Source organism: Paramormyrops kingsleyae, chromosome 25 (assembly GCF_048594095.1).
Source record: "Paramormyrops kingsleyae isolate MSU_618 chromosome 25, PKINGS_0.4, whole genome shotgun sequence".
Lineage (NCBI taxonomy): Eukaryota > Metazoa > Chordata > Actinopteri > Osteoglossiformes > Mormyridae > Paramormyrops > Paramormyrops kingsleyae.
In genome coordinates, this window is record NC_132821.1 from 27,745,006 (window position 1) to 27,765,162 (window position 20,157).

At 47.1% G+C, this 20,157-nt stretch overlaps 1 protein-coding gene across 2 annotated transcripts; it reads right to left on the reverse strand.

Moving 5' to 3' along the window:
• Positions 1-253: 253 nt before the first annotated feature.
• wdr19 (WD repeat domain 19) lies at positions 254-15,357 on the reverse strand. Of its 2 annotated transcripts, XM_023829475.2 has the most exons (35): positions 15,262-15,357; positions 14,937-15,028; positions 14,711-14,776; positions 14,427-14,552; positions 14,147-14,262; positions 13,304-13,419; positions 13,116-13,196; positions 12,632-12,744; positions 12,372-12,545; positions 12,084-12,154; positions 11,494-11,666; positions 11,180-11,294; positions 10,882-10,988; positions 10,628-10,750; positions 10,287-10,436; positions 10,047-10,194; positions 9,535-9,742; positions 8,891-9,050; positions 8,694-8,804; positions 8,507-8,616; positions 8,192-8,249; positions 7,845-7,991; positions 7,669-7,751; positions 6,801-6,884; positions 6,453-6,724; positions 5,793-5,902; positions 5,648-5,716; positions 5,482-5,559; positions 3,658-3,754; positions 3,317-3,441; positions 3,139-3,220; positions 2,907-3,057; positions 2,697-2,820; positions 2,519-2,595; positions 254-650 (listed from the first exon to the last, which is right to left on the reverse strand). In XM_023829475.2, the coding sequence occupies exons 1-35, from the start codon at positions 15,265-15,267 to the stop codon at positions 536-538; spliced, it is 4,038 nt and encodes a 1,345-aa protein (XP_023685243.1). In that variant the 5' UTR covers positions 15,268-15,357; the 3' UTR covers positions 254-535. The 2 variants fall into 2 exon arrangements, with proteins under 2 accessions (XP_023685243.1, XP_023685244.1); XM_023829476.2 differs by lacking the exons at positions 14,711-14,776; positions 14,937-15,028; positions 15,262-15,357 and having other exon boundaries at positions 13,304-14,231; positions 14,427-14,520.
• Between the last annotated feature and the right edge of the window lie 4,800 nt (positions 15,358-20,157).

Below are 20,157 nucleotides of genomic sequence, written 5' to 3' on the forward strand. Positions count from 1 at the left end.
TGGAGGAAAACCCCACATGCAAGTGCCACACATACAGAGCCATGACATACAGTGGAGACGTGAACCCAGGTCTCTGTGAGGCGACAGTGCTAACCACCCCCCACCTTTCCACCCCCTATTGTCAGCCAAGGAATTTAAACCAGCCTCCATCCTCTGACAGGCAGTGTGTCCTAATCGACAAAGCAGTTTGGAGCCACATTAATAATCTCAGGGCAACGGTGCCAGCATAGTTTAATAATGGACTCTTAGAAAAGTGATTTATACATAAAACTTTATATAGCTTTTCAAGCAGAAAAAATACATAAGCAAAGGGTATTTTACTGTGTTTAAAGCTTAAGGATCTGGAAACCTCTGCATTGTTCATCTTCTTACTCACCCAGGGATTGACACAGGCTGCATCTCTCATATCACGGTAAATGACAAACTAGGGCCTGAACTTTACATATGGTCCCTCGGGTATCGGGCTGCAGAAAGGGCATCCCTTCCTGGGGTAAAGGATGCTAATTGGTCACTGCTCAGTCCCCCACCCTTGGGGTCAGGGCTCGAGCTCCTCCGGTTGCAGGTAAGTAGAGCAGTTGGAGGTCTTCTGTACCTGGGAGGGGCTCAGGGGCTCTGAGCACATGGGGCATGACGACTCGATCTCCAGCAGCCTGGGGAGAGCACAGGGTTAGGGATAAGCTTGAATTACACTTCTGCGTCTAGCCTGTGCCATTGTGCGCATTTGTATTTGTGCTTCGGTGTGTCGCTCTACGATTACACTGTCAAGGTGATACATAGTTTTCGATGTTGCATTTATTGTCTTCCCACATTAAATTCTTGAATCTCACAATTGAAACAAAAAACATTTAAAGTATCCATGTCGAGTGCTGGTTACATTTGTGCCGCTCTGAACTTCCTATAGACAGATTTGGAAAAAAGCCAAGCTGCTACAAAGTCACTTTTTATGCATCTTCTAAAGTTTGTGTCTGTTCTACTTTTAACTTTTTTTTTAGTCTTGCGAAGTACGAATAAACTTAATGGAGGTAAGTGAAATTGGCGCCGTCATCCCGAGCGTTTTGTAGATCTGCTCGATGCCCAGGGTGGGTTATTTAATGCTAGAAATAGAAAACACTCTAGTGTTAATCAGTGATATAAGTAGACCTAGGATGTTCTCCTCCTCCGCTTCCATAAAAAGAAAAACGAATGCTACCAAGCAGACCAATCACAGTTCTTGAAATCTGAGTCACCGTGACGTGTGTTAACACTTCCGGGGAGGTGCAGGTCAGGCTATGATGTATGTGTTTGCATAGGGTCCACAGCTACGCAGTCGATTTAATGCGGAGGTACAAAACAGCCTTTAGGATTAACATGTATTCCAAGTTAAGGCAATCAAGTACTGTGCAGAAGTATTAGGCAGTCATGTAAAATGCTTATAAGATCTCCATGTTAATGTAAAATGCTTATAAGATCTCCATGTTAATGTACAATGCTTATAAGATCTCCATGTTAATGTACAATGCTTATGAGATCTCCATGTTAATGTACAATGCTTATAAGATCTCCATGTTAATGTACAATGCTTATAAGATCTCCATGTTAATGTAAAATGCTTATGAGATCTCCATGTTAATGTACAATGCTTATGAGATCTCCATGTTAATGTACAATGCTTATAAGATCTCCATGTTAATGTAAAATGCTTATGAGATCTCCATGTTAATGTACAATGCTTATGAGATCTCCATGTTAATGTACAATGCTTATGAGATCTCCATGTTAATGTACAGTGCTTATGAGATCTCCATGTTAATGTACAATGCTTATGAGATCTCCATGTTAATGTACAATGCTTATAAGATCTCCATGTTAATGTAAAATGCTTATGAGATCTCCATGTTAATGTACAATGCTTATGAGATCTCCATGTTAATGTACAATGCTTATAAGATCTCCATGTTAATGTACAATGCTTATGAGATCTCCATGTTAATGTACAATGCTTATAAGATCTCCATGTTAATGTACAATGCTTATAAGATCTCCATGTTAATGTAAAATGCTTATAAGATATCCATGTTAATGTACAATGCTTATGAGATCTCCATGTTAATGTAAAATGATATCACTTCTATCAAAGTGTGTCCCCCATATCAAAACCTCTCCTAAAGACACCTCAGTATTTGCAGCAACCATCCAACACACCCATGTGCTTGTTGGCTTGACCACTATCGTGCCTAACATGGATAATCAATACCTCATTGATTTAAGTGAACTCATGGAAAGGCTGAGGTGTCCCTGAAGTGGTTTGGGAACTGAAGCAGTGCTGTTCTAGTCATCCAGTAAGATACCAGTAACTTTTTGGAGAACAGAAGAAATTCTTTATTATTTTCCTGTTAATCTGTGTTTTCTTTAGAACAAATATGTACTTAGTACCCAGCTAAATAGCTGTAAACATTTTCTTTGACTGCTTAAGACTCTTGCACAGTACTGACCCTCCTGAGCAGGGCAGAGGAAGCTACCATTGGCCTGGGATACTCACACCAGAAGCTGGGAGTACAGGGCAGGGAAGCTGCAGTGGGGACAGGCTGACCAATCCTCCTTCACCATGTGGCGACCCTGTTGGTGGGCGGGGCCATAGACACCATGTGACTGAGGGAGCGTACCAAAGGCACACGTGCGGACGGACGCTCCGCTGCTGCCCAAAGCTGCAGACTCACCGTGGCGACGCAGTAAGGCAGGTTGTTCTTGCAGCTGGGGCAGACAAGCTCGCACTCTGGCAGCTGGAAGCCACAGTAGGGGCAGGGCGTGGTCTCCTCCTCCAGCTCTGAGGTGTCCGGCCGCCTGCGGGGGGAGTACGAGACGGGGGCTGATGAGTGGCCCCGGCCTGGCACGGCGGGGAGGGGGGTCAGCCACCGCGCCCGACTCACCGGACCATCGCCTCGATCTTCTTCCGGTACTTGAGGTCGATCTTGCTGCGGTACTCGGGCCTCATCAGCATGGCGGCAAAGCCGAAAGACGACTTCCGGAGGCCGGCGCGGTGGCACTCGATCACCGCCGACGTCAGGATGGGCACCACGTCTGGGGGTAGCGACAAATGGGGGGCGGGGTCAGCCGGCTGTGGGGGGCTTTCCCCAGAACAGCGAGAGGCCGGTTACTCACGCGAGGGAAACTTGCTAATGTTGTTTGAGACTCTAATAAGCATGCGTGCCCCCTTCAAGTGGTCGCCTCTCTTTACATGGATCTGCGGTTCAAACAGGCAAGAACATATTAAACATGTTTAATCAATAAGCCAATTACAGCTGGTCACATGACTGGGGTCAGCGTGAGGTCAAACAACCTTAACCAGAATGTAGCTATGCAGGATCATGAGGTTTGTGGCCATTTCTGCTGGGATCTTGATCTTCTGGCTGTGGAGCTCCATGTACATGCTGAAGAGGACATCGTGGGCATTCCGGTAGTTTCCTAAAAGCAAAGGGGTCGTGTTTGTTTACTAGGGTATTCAGGGTAAAGGTTTTGCATGCGTTGGGGGATTCTGGGAAAACTGCTTGGAAAAAAATACTGACTTTATGGTAGAAGTTTAGTTTCCTGCGCTGACAAATGAAGCCATAGTATAGACCTTAAAGACATAATGAGGCTTAAGAACTTAAAGGAAGCCACACCCCAGCACCAGGGACAGACCTGCAGACTGCTCCTCGCGGGCGATGATGATGGCTGTCCGGGCTGCCTCGCGGTACTGCTTCAGGGCCATGTAGAGCCGGAACAGGTACTTGGCGTCCTGACGGGATGGGATCACATGGGCCGATGCTGACCTTCTGACCTAATGTCTCAGTGTGCCGTTAAGATTTAATGGCAGTGCCCCGGATCACTGTGTTTCGGTTACTGAAACCAGGTTACCAGAACCTGTCCTCTCATGAAGTAATGATGAATGGTTAGAAATGTAACTAGTGCTCCAACTACTGAATAATTTCATATTCGGCTGAAGTTTTTTGTTATATAGCTTTTGCCAGTACCAACGTTTTGAAAATGCTCTCATACTTCAGTCCCTTTTTAGCGCTCTTGAGCAGTGCTAGGAAGACCACCCACTTTTCTGTTTTCTTACTCGTGTGTTACTTGCACACTACTTGTGAGAAGTGTCATACATAAATTGTGCATAAATTTTTATTATTACCCAGTAATTCGTTTTTCTTTGGGACTTTTCTTCTCATCTTTTTATATATGAAATTTCTTGAATGTTTGCCGCAGCACTAAACATTACTTTCACAAGGCATACAGATATTCTGCTGCTTCATGGAGGAATGCATGTGATTTTACCATAGCGGTTGGCTGAGACCTGCTGTCTGGTTCTCTCTAAGGTCCACCTTAAAGTCTCTGACCGATAGGACTATCATTCATGAGTGGTGGGGGGTCATTCAGTTGCTTATCACACAGACTAGGGCTGGGTGATATCATACCGATATTATACCGCCCATGAGCAATAATCACCAGGGCTTCAGGAAAGACATTTGGCCAGTTTTTCGGTACGATACGGGTGTTAATTTATGCCCATAATTTGGTAAGCAGATCAGTGGTATGGCTAAAATATTAATGAGATGCGTTTTGTGACACCCAAAAGTTAGTAATCTGTGTAAACTTGGATTTTCTTTATGTTGATTAAATTTGGTTTGCGGGGCACGCCACATAATACTGTTTTGGTATGCTATGGCTTGGTATACTATGGCTTGGTATACTATGGCTTGGTATACTATGGCTTGGTATATTTAAATGCGACATGCACTGAAGTGGCGGTGAAGAAACGAACATCTCTAACATCTTTTAAAAGAGGAGATCTTGTGGATAAACAAGGTAGAAAAGTCAATGGTTGTGTTGCGGTACTTTTTGCAGTTTAAAGTCTGACACGTTAATTAAATATAAGGATATGCCGAATTTATACTGATTATTAACTTTTCATAAAATGCCTGATTAATATCTATTAAACTGTGGGTGTAAAACATCCATTTAGTACCGAAAAAATGGTGGCTTGACGAATGTCTTGCCTGTCATCTGAAGCCCTGGTGATTATTGCGCATGAGCGATACAATATTGATTTGATATCAGCCAGCCCTAATACAGACTAACCTCATGAATCCACAACAGGGCCACCACACTCAAACCTGGCCCCCCTGAACCAACAGCGGGAGGCTAAGCAAGCGACCAAATCAGAGATCATCACGTGCTGGATCAATCTGACCAACAGGGGGCAGCATCAGATGACTACTCACAGTGAGAGACTACCCAGGCACCAAAAGGCGATGGGAGACCAGAGCAGCAGGTGCAAACAGATGGAAAACAAAAAGAGAGTCGCAGCAGATGAAAACCCAAAATGGAAAGTAGAATTATAACCAGAAAAGGAGATGAAAAGAGTAGCAGACGGCACCAACATAGCGATGGATTTCTGAGGACTATGTCGGTGGGCGGGGCATAGGCGGGCGGGGCATGTGTGGGCGGGGCATGCCGGCAGCATACCTTTGGCACCCCGTCGCTCTCCCCCATGAGGTAATCGATCAGCTGGTTCGTCAGCGTCTCATCTTTGGCCTGGCCCACCTGGCGTGAGAACAGGCACGTCAGTAACGACCGTGGAGGGACCTGGAGTGGACGCGCGTATGGCGACGGTAACGGGCGGCGCTCTTACGGTCTCAATAGCCATCTCGGTCGCCAGGCTGTCCTCCGTACTGCGGCACTTCAGGAAGTGCTTCAGGGCCTGAGAGACGGAGAAGCGAGGTGAGCCGCGGCCCGGGAGCGGCGGAGCACAGGGGCCCCCGGCGTAGCCACCTCACCCGGCTGTGCTGACCACACTTCTGGAAGAAGCAGCCCGCCTGCAGGTGCTTCTTCTCACCCTCGAAGTGGAGCGCGATGCTCTGGTAGTCCTCCATGGTGGCATCAGACCCTGCCAGTTTGTCATGCATCGTAACGTTATTACAGTAAAATCCCGTTATAGTGTACTCACTTATAACGGAATATCGTCTATAACGGACGAGGTCCGCTGGTCCTGGCCGTGCGCCTTTAAGAACATGCAGAAAAAGCAACGGATATAGCGGACTCGCATATAACGGAATTTCGCTTATAATGGACAAATAGTTTGGTCCCCAGGGCCGCTTTTAGCTGTAGTTTTGTTCGGCTATAACGGACATGCAGGCCACAATTTCAGATATAACCAAATAAATCCGAGTCACTAAACTTTCTTACGCTGACCCGGCAATATAACAAAACCAAAACAGGGAAGGTCGCGATGCAAAAGGGTCAACTGTATGTTCAAATAGCATTTCCATCTGACCAGTAGGGGGTGCAATTATGCCTCTTGCACCTCCCCACCCCTCCTTTAACAGGAGGAAGGGGAAACACAAATATTCAAACAAACCCTAACTGTTATTATAACTATATAGCTGTAACAGCACTGCATTAGAAGGCGTGACAGAGAAATTCGGTGAGGGCCTCACCGATGATATCTGCATACACCTCCATCTGGCCGTGCTGCTGGGCCAGCTGGAAGGCCTCGTCGTTGCACCGGGACATGACCAGGAACTGTATGGCCGAGCCGTAGTCATTGAGGCGCAGGAAGAAGCGGGCCACCATCTTGGCGCCGTCGATGGACTGCGTGTCCCGCACGATGCGCACAGCCTCCTCGGGGCTCTTCAGGTGCTCCAGCTGCACGCGGATCACGTTGTCCCAGTCCTTGGCGCTCTCGTAGGCGGCCGCCGCCTCTTTGTACCTGCACCGATGCCACAGACGTCAACGGACCGCAGACCACAAAACAGAGCGAGAGCTGGGGGGGGGGGGCGGCTCACCTGCCGTCGGCCTCCTTGGCCTTGGCGTACTGCAGATGGATCTTGGGGGAGGTCACGTGAGGCAGGAGCTCACCCACTTTGGCCCTAAGAAAGGCAGACGCCCACGTCAAAACTCCGGGCATCACAAGGCCGGATGGCGTGATAATGACAGCGATACACCAGGGTCGTTATCGTTAACGAAAAACGAAAACTATACAAGAACATGTTCTTAAACGGAAATAAAATATGAAAATAAAATAAACAAAACAAAAACTATAAATATTGTTTCCGAAAGTAACAAATTATTTCCATTACAATCTTACAATACTATTTAGCTAAAGTAATTATTTGTTTATTTTTGTTTTACTCCTTTTCAGGAAATCATTCGAGGTAAGGTATTCCAGTATATTGCCATGCTTTGGTCCTCTTTTGTCTAATGCACTTAAATCGAAATAGAAATAGGTAATGGCACTATATTACAACATATAGAGCTAGTTTAGTCTAACAGCTTTGACTTGACTGGATTACAGTCTTCACCTTGCCCACTCTTTCTTTTTCTATAACATTAGCCTGGGGGGGGGGCAGAGGTTTTTTTCCTCCCTACTTGGGAGTTTCTGGCTCTTTTATTCCTTTGTCTTTCCCTGTTTTTGTATTGTTCTCTCTCTTTATGACGTTGCACTTTATCACAACACCCCCATGTGCCGAACTGAACTGAATAGATTGTCTTTCCCTAGAAATAAAATTACTAAAACTAAAAACTGAAAGTAGGCTATATAAGAACGAGCGGCAAGACAGCAAAGTGAAGAACCTTCAGTACCAAGTCCCCATTAGTGCTGTACTCCCGTCCATTTCATTGGCACCGGCCAGAAGGGGGCGCTGGTGTCCTTACCAGTTCTTGCAGCGGATGTAGACAGAGGCAGCCTTGTCATAATACTGGCCCTTCTCAAACAGCTGGGCTGCCTCAGAAAATTGCTGTGGACGAAGCAAAGACAGACCAATCAGTCACTAGAGCCACCACTAGAGGGAGCCAAAGGAACGGCGGTGGTGACGGCAGTGGCCGGGCACCTTCATGCTCTCCAGGATGGTCCCACAGTCCTTCTTCAGCTGCCTGCTGGGGTGTTTGATAGCCTGGTTGACCCCGCGCCGGATGTCGCCCATCCGGATGGACATGCGAGCGAGTCCGGCCAGGCAGGCCTCGTCGTGCTCCTGGAACTGGGAGAGGGAACGGGAGACAACCAATCAGCAGGGGATGGATACAGGGGCAGGGCCACTGACCCCAGCTGAAAGCTGATTGGCCCCCGGAGTGCCTCCTCCCCTGTCATTCACAGATTCAGTACAAATCATTGGTTGGCCCCTCTGTGTGAAATCCAAGTATCTCACACTCTCACACACAAACACACACACACACTTACCTGGCTGTCACCAGTGATCCCTTTTTCATAGTGAGATAAGGCATTCACATGGTCACCCCTGGAGGGGACAATTAGAGAATTAAATGTAAAAAATATAAGATAGAGGCTAACTTAGCCCACAAAAACAGATGAACACTGGGGACGTCCCCAAACCCAGATGAGCAGTGGGGACACCCCCAAACCCAGATGAACACTGGGGATGCCCCCAAACCCAGATGAACACTGGGGATGCCCCCAAACCCAGATGAACACTGGGGATGCCCCCATACCCAGATGAGTAGTGGGGACCTGCCCCCCTGTGCCCAGGAAACTCACACAAACTCCAGCTGCACAGCGTATTCTTTGGAGATGAAAGGGATCTCCTTGGCAGCCAGACGCTGGGCCAGCTGCAGTGCACTGTCCCAGTGCTGGAGGTCCCGCCGCATCTGTGTGTGTGTGCGGATAACGTGTCAGTGTGGCGGGGGCAGTGACCCCGGGCTAGGCGCTCTGGGGGCGGACCCACCTCCAGGGCGGCCATGGGGCACGTGGACGCCAGGTACAGGTCTTGCGCCTGGTTGAAGTCATTAGTAAACATGGCCAGGTGTCCGGCCAGGAGGTTCTGGTCCTCGATGCCCTAGAACCGGGAGAGGTGATGGTTCTAGATTCAGTCAAAGGTGGCGAGCCGCTCATGGGATACGGGGAACAGGGGGCGCCATGTACCTTGATGTCCTCCAGGGACGTGACCATGCCCACGTTGCGCACCGTGCGATAGACGCGGATAGCCAGCTCCACCTCCATGTGAAGCATGCAGGCGTGACCCATCTCTGACCAGCAGTCGGCGCTGTTCAGGGCTTTGCATAGCTCCCAGGCTGCCGAGAACCTGCCACACGCGGACAAAAGAAAAAAAAAACACGGAGACTGGTGTCTGTGGATCTTCCTACCCAACAGCACCTTGAAGTTTCCTAACATAACCTGCATAGGTTTGATCATGGGCAGTGTAGTGGCATATACAGGGGCGGGGCCAAAGGGGAATAGGCTCCAGCTGAAAGCCGATTGGCCCCCAGAGTGACAGGGAGCTGTCATTCACCAATTCAAAACATGTCATTGGCTAATGATAAGGCTGGCCCTTCTGTATAAATTATGGCTTGTCTTGTAAAAAAGAATCGCCCCATTGTTACTGTTTTAGTGAGGGCAGAGACCCATGAACAAAGACAAACATGATGGCCAGCTTAGACGCGTCCAAATGAGGACCAAGGGAGACGCATGTATCGCATGAACATGAGGACAGGCTCTGGGTGGAGTCCCAGAGGAGCACCCATCCCAGTCCAACCCAATCCATCCCAGCTGGGCCCCCTGGTCGCCACCTCTTGAGCATCAGCGCCTGCGTGAGCATGTTCCTGAGGTCAGTGGGGGGCGCATCCTTGCTCCTGCTCTCCAGGAAGGTGTGCGTGCTCAGGATGAGGTTACTGGTCTTCCCGCTCTGGGTCTGGCACGTCAGCTCCCCATTGTACAGCAGCAAAGGCTTGTGGGAAAAGGGCAGCTTCGTGCCCCCAGCCAAGCTGACTCTGGAGCCTTTGGCACAGTGGGGTTAAAGGTCAGAGCTTTGATACAACATAGTGATATTTTCTTGATGATTGGTTGTTTAAGTAAGATCACATTTGCTCATTGATCTGATGCTTTTATCCAAAGCAGCTTACAATAGAAGGGTTACAATTTATGTTGGATTTGAACCCACAACCTTCAAATTAAAAATGCTCTACTTTTTTAACTACAAGAGTTCTCGTGAGTGAGCTCTGTAACTCAATTAGGCAAGTTTGCATCCTTAACTCCTGCTTTTTCAACTGCTGCAGGGTCTGCGGGATAAAGCAGACAGTACCTTGGATGGTGTCCTTGTAGAAAACGTAGGTGTAGACCTTGTCGTCGTCGTAGGCCACGAACACACCCTTGTCTGTGGCCCAGTTTTCCCACAGAACTCCTTTTATCGTTGGTGAGAAACTGGGGATTTCAAACACGGAGTCGTTCACCTGGAGGCGATGCGGGGGGGGGGGGGGGAAATAAACAAACTCACGACCCAGACGCCAACAGACAGAGAGAAAGGTAGAACGGGGCGACCCACCGGGCAGTAGAGGAAGCCATCGCTCTTATCGTCGATGAAAACCAGCCGCGTGCCGCTGGGGTCGGGGACGATCTTGCGGATGCCCACCGAGTGCCGGTGCTCGTTGATGTACTGCCAGTCCTCTATGTAGAAGCACTGGATCACCCCGGTCTGCACAGTGAGAGGAGTGAGGCCTGCTTTAGCGTGTGAGGCTTCACCCTCGGCGGCGCTAGAAGATCAATCGCTCCACGCGTAAGATTGCGGTCCCTCAGGTGGGTCAGATGGTCGTATTCATGGCCTAACTCCTCTCACCCCACTGCGGTAGGGTTATATGTCACGCAGGGTCTGATTCAGATCCTTACGTCCGTGCTGTAGAACAGGAAGTCGGCGGTGAGGGCGTGGCTCGTGATGCGACACTTGTCGTCTCGACCTGGGAACAGGCGCGTCTGCCGGTCCTCCTGCACATCCTGCTCCTCCCCCTCGATCTGGGCGCACACAGTCAACCGTCATTCCCAGCATGATGCTGGAAAGAGGCAGAGACTCGGACCCAGAGGCCGTCAGTCAATCCGCCACGCCCAACGGCGGGGGGCGGGGCAGTGGGTGTGGCCAATCTCACCGTGTGGAGCTGCACCTTCCCCTCGAAGAGGGCGGCGGCGTAGTCGGCGTTCACGCACATGCAGGCCACCGTGCCCAAATACTCGGTGTCCCTCAGCCTGTCCACCCCTGCAGGTGACCCCCCCCCCACACACATACACACACACACACACACCTGTCACTGACGGAAAACGGAACCCAGTGGACATGCAAATTGTGATTATCGGGTGGACCAATGAATGAAGTGAGAATGGATATGCACTTTGACAGCCCCCCGGTCACAATAATGAGCTCCCCCCTCCGGACACGGCCCCACCCACCGTTGTCTCCCAGGCTGTAAAACCAGGCACGGTTGTTCATTCCCACGGCGACATGGTACGGTCCCACGGCGATGAAGTTGGGCTCCACCTCCACAGAAACTGCGACCAGTGCTTCCTGTGCCAGGAGACCCAAAGAGGTCCGTGGGCAAGGTCAAGATTAAAACATGTTTATGGAGCCTTTCTGACTCCCATTGGCCATAACCAGAGAAACACACATTATCATTCCGCCCACATTGCATTATGGGTATTCCTGATTTATAAAAGGGGAGACCAGCTGGGGTTTGCCCGGCAGGGCTTGTGTCACAGAGACTGACCCCCTCCACGTGGTTGGCCACGGTGACCTCCAGCAGAGAGGTCAGGTAGGCCACGCGAGTTCCACAGGTGACCCCCAGGATGGGTAGCTTGGTGAGGAACACATGGAGCGTCCCCCGCTGGCTGGAGATGGCCAGCAACTGCCCGTCGTCCGTCCAGGAGAGCTGGTCCAGACCTAGCAGACACGCAGACACAGACACACGTAAACAGTGACACTGCATTTAGAATCCCGACCGGAAACTGACATTCCTTTGATAAAGAACCTGCCAAGTTCATAGATCCACCTAGAAGCCTCCATTTTATGCCTGTACTTACTCACAATTCTGCAACAACTGACATAAGGTCAGCAACAACTGCTCACCCAGTTCACCCTCTCAACATCCACACACACACACACACACACACACAAGAGCTCTGGTTATTAGATCTGAAGGGCCTAATGATGAATGAATGCATCGTACATCAATCCATCCCTCTGAAGTGAAATGCTGGGGTTACAACACAGACCATAACGAACATGCATTCAACAAGGAGAAGCACCCTCCAAAAAAAACACACCCCACAAACTCACACCACCCGCAATCACACCCACCTTTGGTCTCGTCCTCGAGGTTCACAATGGCGTACATTTCTTTCAGTTCTGTGAGATCGTGGATCTTGATGCTGAGGTAGAAACCAAAGATTAATAGGGAGAGAAAGTCACAGCAGCTAATGCTGAAATAAGGTGCTTCCAGTTCGCTAAACAGTCTTAATGCATTTAGGCCTGTATGTTGACTAATCGAACCCTAGTATGTTGACCTTCAGCACGTGAGACAGGACCCTACCAACATTCCCATGTGACGGTAAAGTACATCTGGGCTTCACAGTAACATACTCTTACCAGTTGTCCCCACAGGACGCCGCCTTGTTGAGCGACTGGGAGATGGCGATGCTGGTCAGGCTGTCCTTGTGGTTGTGTGCCTGGAAGAGCTCCTGGCCGATCTCTCTGATGTGAGTGGAGATGACCACAAAGTAGCCCTGAGAGAAACCGATCATGATGTAGCCGTCGCCGTACCTGTCCGACAGAGAGGAGCGTGACGGAAGCATCGAAGAGACAAGGAACCAAAGCTGAAGGAAGAAGCCAGCCAGATAGAGCCTCACCACCGGTAGGCGATGATGGTGCCATAACGTTGTTGAAAGGCCAGCTCGATGGGGTTGTCTGGGTCATTCAGGTTGAAGAGGAACAGGGTCTTCTTCCCAACCACCACACTGACCTGGCAAGTCAGGAAAGAGCCTTCTGAGTTCAAATTTAACCACAACACATTGCGTTTGAATCCAATCACATTGATTTGTGTTTCTCAACTCGGTCCCCAGGTACCCACAGATAGTTCACGTTTTTGCTTCCTTCCAGCTCACGGTAAGAAGCAAAAACGTGGACTGTCTGAAGGTCCCCGAGGACCAGTTTGAGAAACACAGACTTTGATCATGGTCTTCATCTGACTCATTGTTGAGGAGTTAGACACTCTCCCTACAAACAAAGTATTACAAAAATCTCCAGCAGGTGACAACCCTGACAAACGGCTTTTAGGGATCAGCATATAGCTTTTCAGTGGGAAGCAGGGCTGGACACCCGGGTGACACTCACAGTGCTCTCCCCCGGCGAGGCCCTCTCGTCGGTCTTCATCACGGAGAACTGGACATCCCCTGGCTCGGAGCGCACGGACGTCTGCAGCCAGGGACAAGAACAGGTGAGGTGAAATGGGCAACCAGACTCGGGGCTACAGGTGACAAACAGACAGAGAGAGGGGCCACAGGGGCCTGGCCGGCGATCACCTGTCGGATGGTGTCCCCCTCGTGGTTGCTGATGGTCAGCACCTTGTCCTCGCCGCCCAGCGCCAGCAAGTTCTGGGAACTCCAGCAGCCGCAGATGATCCGCTTGGTGTGCTTCCCTGAAATCCACGAACAGCTCTGACCATCAATGTACCGGCATCATGCAGGAACAGTTTGGGTCACGTGGCTCTGGGAAGAGGCAGCATCCGCGCCCAACTAAACGCAAGCACTTTGTATCCTGCTCTCCGCACATCTGAACCCTCAGACCCAAGGACAGACACCAGCAAGTCCGACCCAAGGACAGACACCAGCAAGTCCAACTCAACCAGCAGCCTGGGAGGATCAGGGGACGATGCCACCACCGGCCACCACACCTCCTGCTTCTTATACCGCGTGTCAAAATGAAAACTTCAGCTTATGAATCAGGATCAGCGTGAGAGTGAATCACAGCCTGATATTATATGGAACAAATTCAAGATTCAAGAGTTTCATTTGTGACATGCATGAATGTGCTGGTGCACAAGCAGTGAAATGAAATAGCCACTATTTCAGACTGTGCAATAAACAAGGCAGAAGGATAACTAATAAAAATAACATAGGTTAACAAAATAAGTAGTAGTAAATAAGTGTAGTAAAATACAGAAATATATACAAAAAGTAAAAGTCAAAAAGTTATAGGAAAATATTTGAGAATCTATTTAAAGTGCAGGTTGCAGTTATAGCTTATTTTAATCGGTAGCGTCTATGATCCGAATGGCCTGAGGGTAAAAGCTTCTCCTGTAGGAGTCGCGCTCCGGTTTGCAAACACACGGCACTTCGCAGAGGCGGACGGCGAAGCAGGGGTACCGAGAACGGGGATCTTTCGTGAAGTCTGCTGGTTGTAGATGAGCAGGTTGCCCTTGGCCGTGCCGGCCGCCAGTAAGGGTCCCACCTTTGACCACAAAACGAAGGACATTTGATCCCTGAAGAAACGATGAAGCACAACCCTTTGACGACAATGCGTGTCCACTGTACACAGTCATTTACAACAGCACCGAAAAACAAGATAATACAAATGTTCCCCCAGAATGATGACCAAATCTGCGCAGTGAGGCCACACAGCTGCCTTCTGCTGCTCAACTCTCACCTCATGCCGCTGTCCAGCTGAGAGGTCTTGTTTACATTGGCATCCCACAAGTATATGGCACTAGACTTATCAGCAATAACAGCGAGCATGTCCCCATCCTTATCCCAGTCCATTGCCAGACACCGTCTACACCAGAATTGGAGGAGAACGAAAAGCATTTAGCGGAAATATTAAATACCGTATACCCTACAACCTCACTACAAAAGGCAATTCAGGCCATTTTAGCTGTTTATTCCACTGCACGCGGCAGCAAGTAGGCCTAATGAAAATCGCTCTCTGCTCACCCTGGCAGGTTAAGTTCGTTCTTCTTTTGTCCATGACGATCAAAGATTTTTACAGAATTGTCAGATCTTAAAGAGACGAAACAAAATAATCACATATAGCTTTGTATATTTAAATTAATGTCTTACGAACCTACATACAGTAGCTGATGATGTGGCCCATACCAGTGATAATGTCAGAGGAAAATCTGGATCGCGAAGACTAAAAAAAAACCGCTATTACACTTACCCAGCAACAGCGAGGTAATTACCCAACGCCTTTTGCCATTTGTACTGTAAACATGAACCACTCCACGCTTTCTCCGAGAGGGTGAAAACGCGCTGAAAATAATGAGAAGTATTTAATCGTTTTTTAAAGTGTACAATTACTGAGATGAAAATATTTCGTAAACTAGCTGAGTGACTGGGATACAGATTTATTTCAAATATAAACTTCTAGGTAGCTATTTACTAGAAAAAACTACAATGCAATATAGCCCAAGAAATAGATAATCTAGTGCATTTATCCCTTTGTTTACAAGTAAATTTTAAAAGTAGATAATTCGGTCACATACCTTCATTTTACTTATCCAACTAGCTTATCCGCCACAAACAACTTCACCACAGCACCACATCACGGCTTGTTGATGCATCCCGGCATGCACTGCTATTTGCAGCGTCTGTGTCACCCATAGCGACCTTATAGCAACAGCCAATCATTCGCTCGTATCCCAACATCCGTAAGCCGGCAACTGTGGGCTTTGTAGTTTTATGAATAAATCAAATCCCGTTATGCAAACTATGAGGCTGTGAGAATTTATGTTTTTAATAAATGAGTCAGTTATCTAGTTAATTTGTTGTTGTTTCCAACTTGCACGGAATCAGCTTTCTCGATTTTTATTCACGACGCAAAATACGGAAGACAGCTTCTTCCAGTGGCGTCAGAAGGAGTTTGACATTGAGGTGTAAATCGCGACATCACTGTGGGCACACCTGCAAGGATGTGTCAAGAGATGCGATGAAAGATAAATTAAAAAGTAATTTTAAACAATAAACAGTTCATTATTTATTTAAAATAAGACTAACACTATTTAGGGTGCAGTTTCACAACTAAATATTACACACAAAAAAAACTGATCCGATTATTTTTACCGTGGAAAAGCTCATATTAAACATTCAGTTTTCCGGCTTTAATATCTTTTGACAGAAGCAATGTAGGCAGTTTTAAATAACAGATTTTGATGTCCATGCAGTACACGGTAACACGAGACACAAATAGTACTGTATTATGCTATTACTTATGTATTGGTTAAACACACTTAGTTTTAGTTACATACTGATCTCATGTCAATTCATCATTAATGAATCATGACGGATCGTTCGTTGGAAGTACGTAGCGACTATATTTATTCATGATTTTTTTTTCATTATTTGTACTTCAGTAGTAACTAAGTTATCACTAATATAGATGATGATTTCAACTGTAACGAGATATTGGTTTAGGAGTTTGTGTTCATTGCAAGTGTTGCACGCCCCTTGGTTTTCCAGATTTCTTTAAAGAAGAATTATAATTTATTTTTGAATGTTTGCATGTCAGTTACAGTAACTGATGTCTGGAGTATCCATTTGTAGCACAAAGGATAGCATACTGCTCGTTGGAGTTTTGTGTGTGCCTGTAATCACAAGGTCGCTGGTTCAAACCCAGCCTCCGCACGTGTACGGGTCCTTAAGCAAGGCCCTTAACCCCCAGCTCCCTGGGCGCCCCAACAGGTGGTTGCCATTCATGGACAACTTACTCTACAAAGAGCAAGTTGAGGGAGGCGTAAAGACAATTTCCCCATGGTGATTGATAAAGTATCAATTATTATAATACAAAAATTTCTGATTTTTTTTTCCAGAGATAACCAATAAAATTGTAGAGGGGGTGGGTCCAAGCGAGTAGAGGAGACATCTGATTGGTTGGTCCGGCCTCCTCTAGTTGCTTGGACCCACCTCCTCTGTAATCTTATTGGTTACCTCTCTGAACCAATCATTTTTCATTTAAATCCAGATGGATGAAGCGGTGTAGATAATGGAATAAATACAGGATATCAATCACATTCTGGGTGTGGGGAGGGGCATTTACCAAATCAGACTGACTGAACACTCTACAAGGCTATTTCCACTCTTCCAGTCTATGGGAAGCTCTACCAGCACGCTGCAAAGGGAACGATGCTGGGTGACACCGAACTGCAGTTAAACCAGCGACAACCTGCACTGAGAAATTAATTCGCTGTTCTGCTGCCTCAGACTAAATGTCGTTTTTATTTTCTCATATTCTCAGGAAAAACCTCTTCCAGTTCAAGGACTGCAGCCATCCTGGTGACAGCGAGTATGAGGAGGGGGCTGCAGATGAGGTGGACCACGGTGATGATGAAATTTTATTTTGGCCAGTCTGTGGGAAAATTCTCTTTGTACCTCCCCCAACTTGCTGTCTGTAGGTGAGAGCAAGCTGGCTGTGAGGGGCAGCCACCCGTTGAGGTGCCCAGGGAGCTGGAGGTTGTTTGCATGTAGTGCCACTTGATTCTGGGTTGAGGGATTTCCCTAGTTAATTTGTAATTAATTAATTATGTTCATTTAGTTCATTCATTTATAGCTTTCATATTTCAGATTTTTATATTTCTTTCTGTCTTTGCTACTTACTCATCATGTTCTTTGCCTCTCATACAACTTACTCTCACCAAGGCCGTCTGACCCCCCCGGCTCCAGGAGTCTGTATGAAGACCATAGATAAAGGGGCTGCTTCCCCCAGAGGGGGCAGAGACAAACACAGACAGACACTGAACCGGCTGTGTGAAGCATCTTTCTGTAACATCTTCATTCTGTCTTAATAAACTGCTTAAGCTTAAAGGAACCTGCCTCATCATTCAACTAAAAGAACCTGAGGATTCACTGAAGAAATCTGTAAGGGTGAAATATGAATCTCGTGATTTTTTTTTCCCCACTCAGAAGGTTGTGATTTTCTCTCATAATTCTTGTCTATATTATTATCCATCCATCCATTTTCTGTAACAAGTTGTCCTACTACTTCTTGGTAATTTTCCCAAAAGGTCCATTCATAAATCAAATGAAAGAAAAACTGATCTAATGACAAAGGAAATAATAAAGGTAACAGGGTTGGTGATCATTGTTTTATAGTTTGGCTGAAAGAATTTTCATGTTTCTTATTTATAATTGCCAAATGATGTTCAAATTCACAATATTCGATACTGGTACAAAAACATTTGCTTAGGTGTAACTTTATGAAACGTGCCTGTATTATTTCCTTTGTGCAATAAATGACCACTTAATATTACTAATGAATATGCATGAGAATCTAGAAAGTCAATGATTGTGCACTTTCCCATAGGGAACTGCTTAAAGCACAATGTAATTGATGTGAGTGTCTTATTTACTTTTAGAAGAAGATATACAAGATGGCCAAGCAAAAGAACTCTAGCGTCCACTTTCCCAGCACATGCCACTCCACAAAGTGTCACGCCCTGCTCGTGCCGATCCGGTTGTGTGCCGCACCCCCCTCTCTACCTCGTGTGGAATCCCCATGTTTATTAGCTGTTTCTAATTGTGTTTCATTAGTTCTCTGTATTTAAGTCCGCGTTAGAGTATGTTTCCCCAGTCTGGTCATTAACGTCAGTTTTATGTGCTACTCCGTGTTCCTGCCTGTGTTCTCCACAAATAAACCTGCTGTTTTCCCAACTCCTGCTTCCGCGTTCCGTGTCCCCTCGTCCATAATACAAAGGGCTTCAACTGGTACGGCACAGAGGGGCCTCTTCTGGAAGCGCCTGGCATCCAGTGGTGACTATACCTACATGTTCTACTACTTCTGAGTGTCCAAGCAGGTGCTATGTCAAATGCATGTGTTACCCATAACTCTGCCCTCCCCCATCAGCCCATGTGGTATAGATACCACCAAACACAACCTAGGTCCAAGCCACCTTACCCTGGAGCACTTCATGAATGGCGCCAGTGTCTTTTTCTACAATGTCACCCTCTCCAACAGGAAGAACCTGGTGCGACACCTCATCGCGTATGATGGGCAGGAGCAGAAGAGTCAGCAAGACTTGAGCTTCACTGACCTCGGATCCCAGTGCACGTTCAGCAGTTTTTTGCCACCTGTCAGATCCTCCATTGACTTTAATATGAACTTGTCTTCTGATCAGAAATCCAGTATGTTGGACTGGAGAATTGTTGAATAGCAGCAGTCTTGTAGAGTGATCAGTCTGATCTGGTGAATCGGCATAATTACATGCCCCTCCCACAACCAGAATGTGATTGACTTCCTGTACTTATATATCTATATCCAGACAGACACACACGTAGTCATGTGTTGCTTAAATGGGATATATTTTGAGAAATACGTTCAGATAAGATCTGATACTACAATAGATCTTTATTACTGATATTTGCCCAAAATGTCCTTTTCAAGGATCGAATGAAAGAAAACCTGGACAAATAAAGGAAATGCAGGCGGCAATAGGGCTGCTGATCATTGCTTCAAAGTTTAGCTGAAACAATTACAGTATGTTTTTTATTTATATTTGCCTAATGATTCATCATTGGTGCAAAAACACTTGCGACGTTTATGTAGCCGTCCATCTAGAAATCGGTAACTTCCTGAAGAGGCTGAAGACTAAATAAAAAGGATGCATTTCAAGATGCACATTTCCTCAGACCAAAAAAAACTGAATTTAACATTTGAACATGGAAATTTATAGCAAGAATAAAAACTAGTACAAAATTTCTTCCGTTCCTCAAAAAGTTACTGATTTCTAGATGCACAAACTGCTACCTGCATCAGCAGTGCATGAAGACTCAGTGGGTAACTGGGTCAGTCAGTTCTTAATTACCAAGGCAGAGAGGTAAGGAGCACATGGGTGACACCCAGCACACGACAAACCCCCTCAGGGATGAGTACCCAGGTGTGGCCTTTGGGGGTGATTACTCAGCAACACACTAGTTAGCCAAATTGAAAAGGAATGGAACAGTGTGAAGGTTTTTCAGGTGCTTGGAGTGCCCATCCTACCACCAACCCTCAAATACACCCAGGGCTGAATGTAGATTAACATCATACCCATGATGAAGCAAGTGCATGTTAAGGGCCTTGCTCAAGGGCCCTGCTTAATGGCCCAATGGAGTAAAATCACTCTAGGTATTCATGGGATTCAAACCGGCAACTATCTGATTGCCAGCACACTTCCCCAGCCTCAGAGCCACCACTCCACCTGCATTGAGCTGCTTGTGTAATTTAATTATGCATTTCTCATTAACGCACAATGTTCCTCTGTTTTCATGCAAAGCGCTGGTCAGCCTAACCCAACAAGGGGTCCTCATTTTATCCCAAAATAAGCAAGAGTAATATGGTGCCAAGTGGCATGCAGCGATAACCACACACTCAAACAGACGCAACAGTAAATACAACAGCCAAACCCAGA

Coding starts and splice junctions, on each gene's coding strand:
- wdr19 (XM_023829475.2), bottom strand. Junction 10,437..10,627: donor TCCTGTTCTACAGCACGGAC/GTAAGGATCTGA, acceptor CTCACTGTGCAG/ACCGGGGTGATCCAGTGCTT. Junction 9,051..9,534: donor CAGGCGCTGATGCTCAAGAG/GTGGCGACCAGG, acceptor CGCGTGTGGCAG/GTTCTCGGCAGCCTGGGAGC.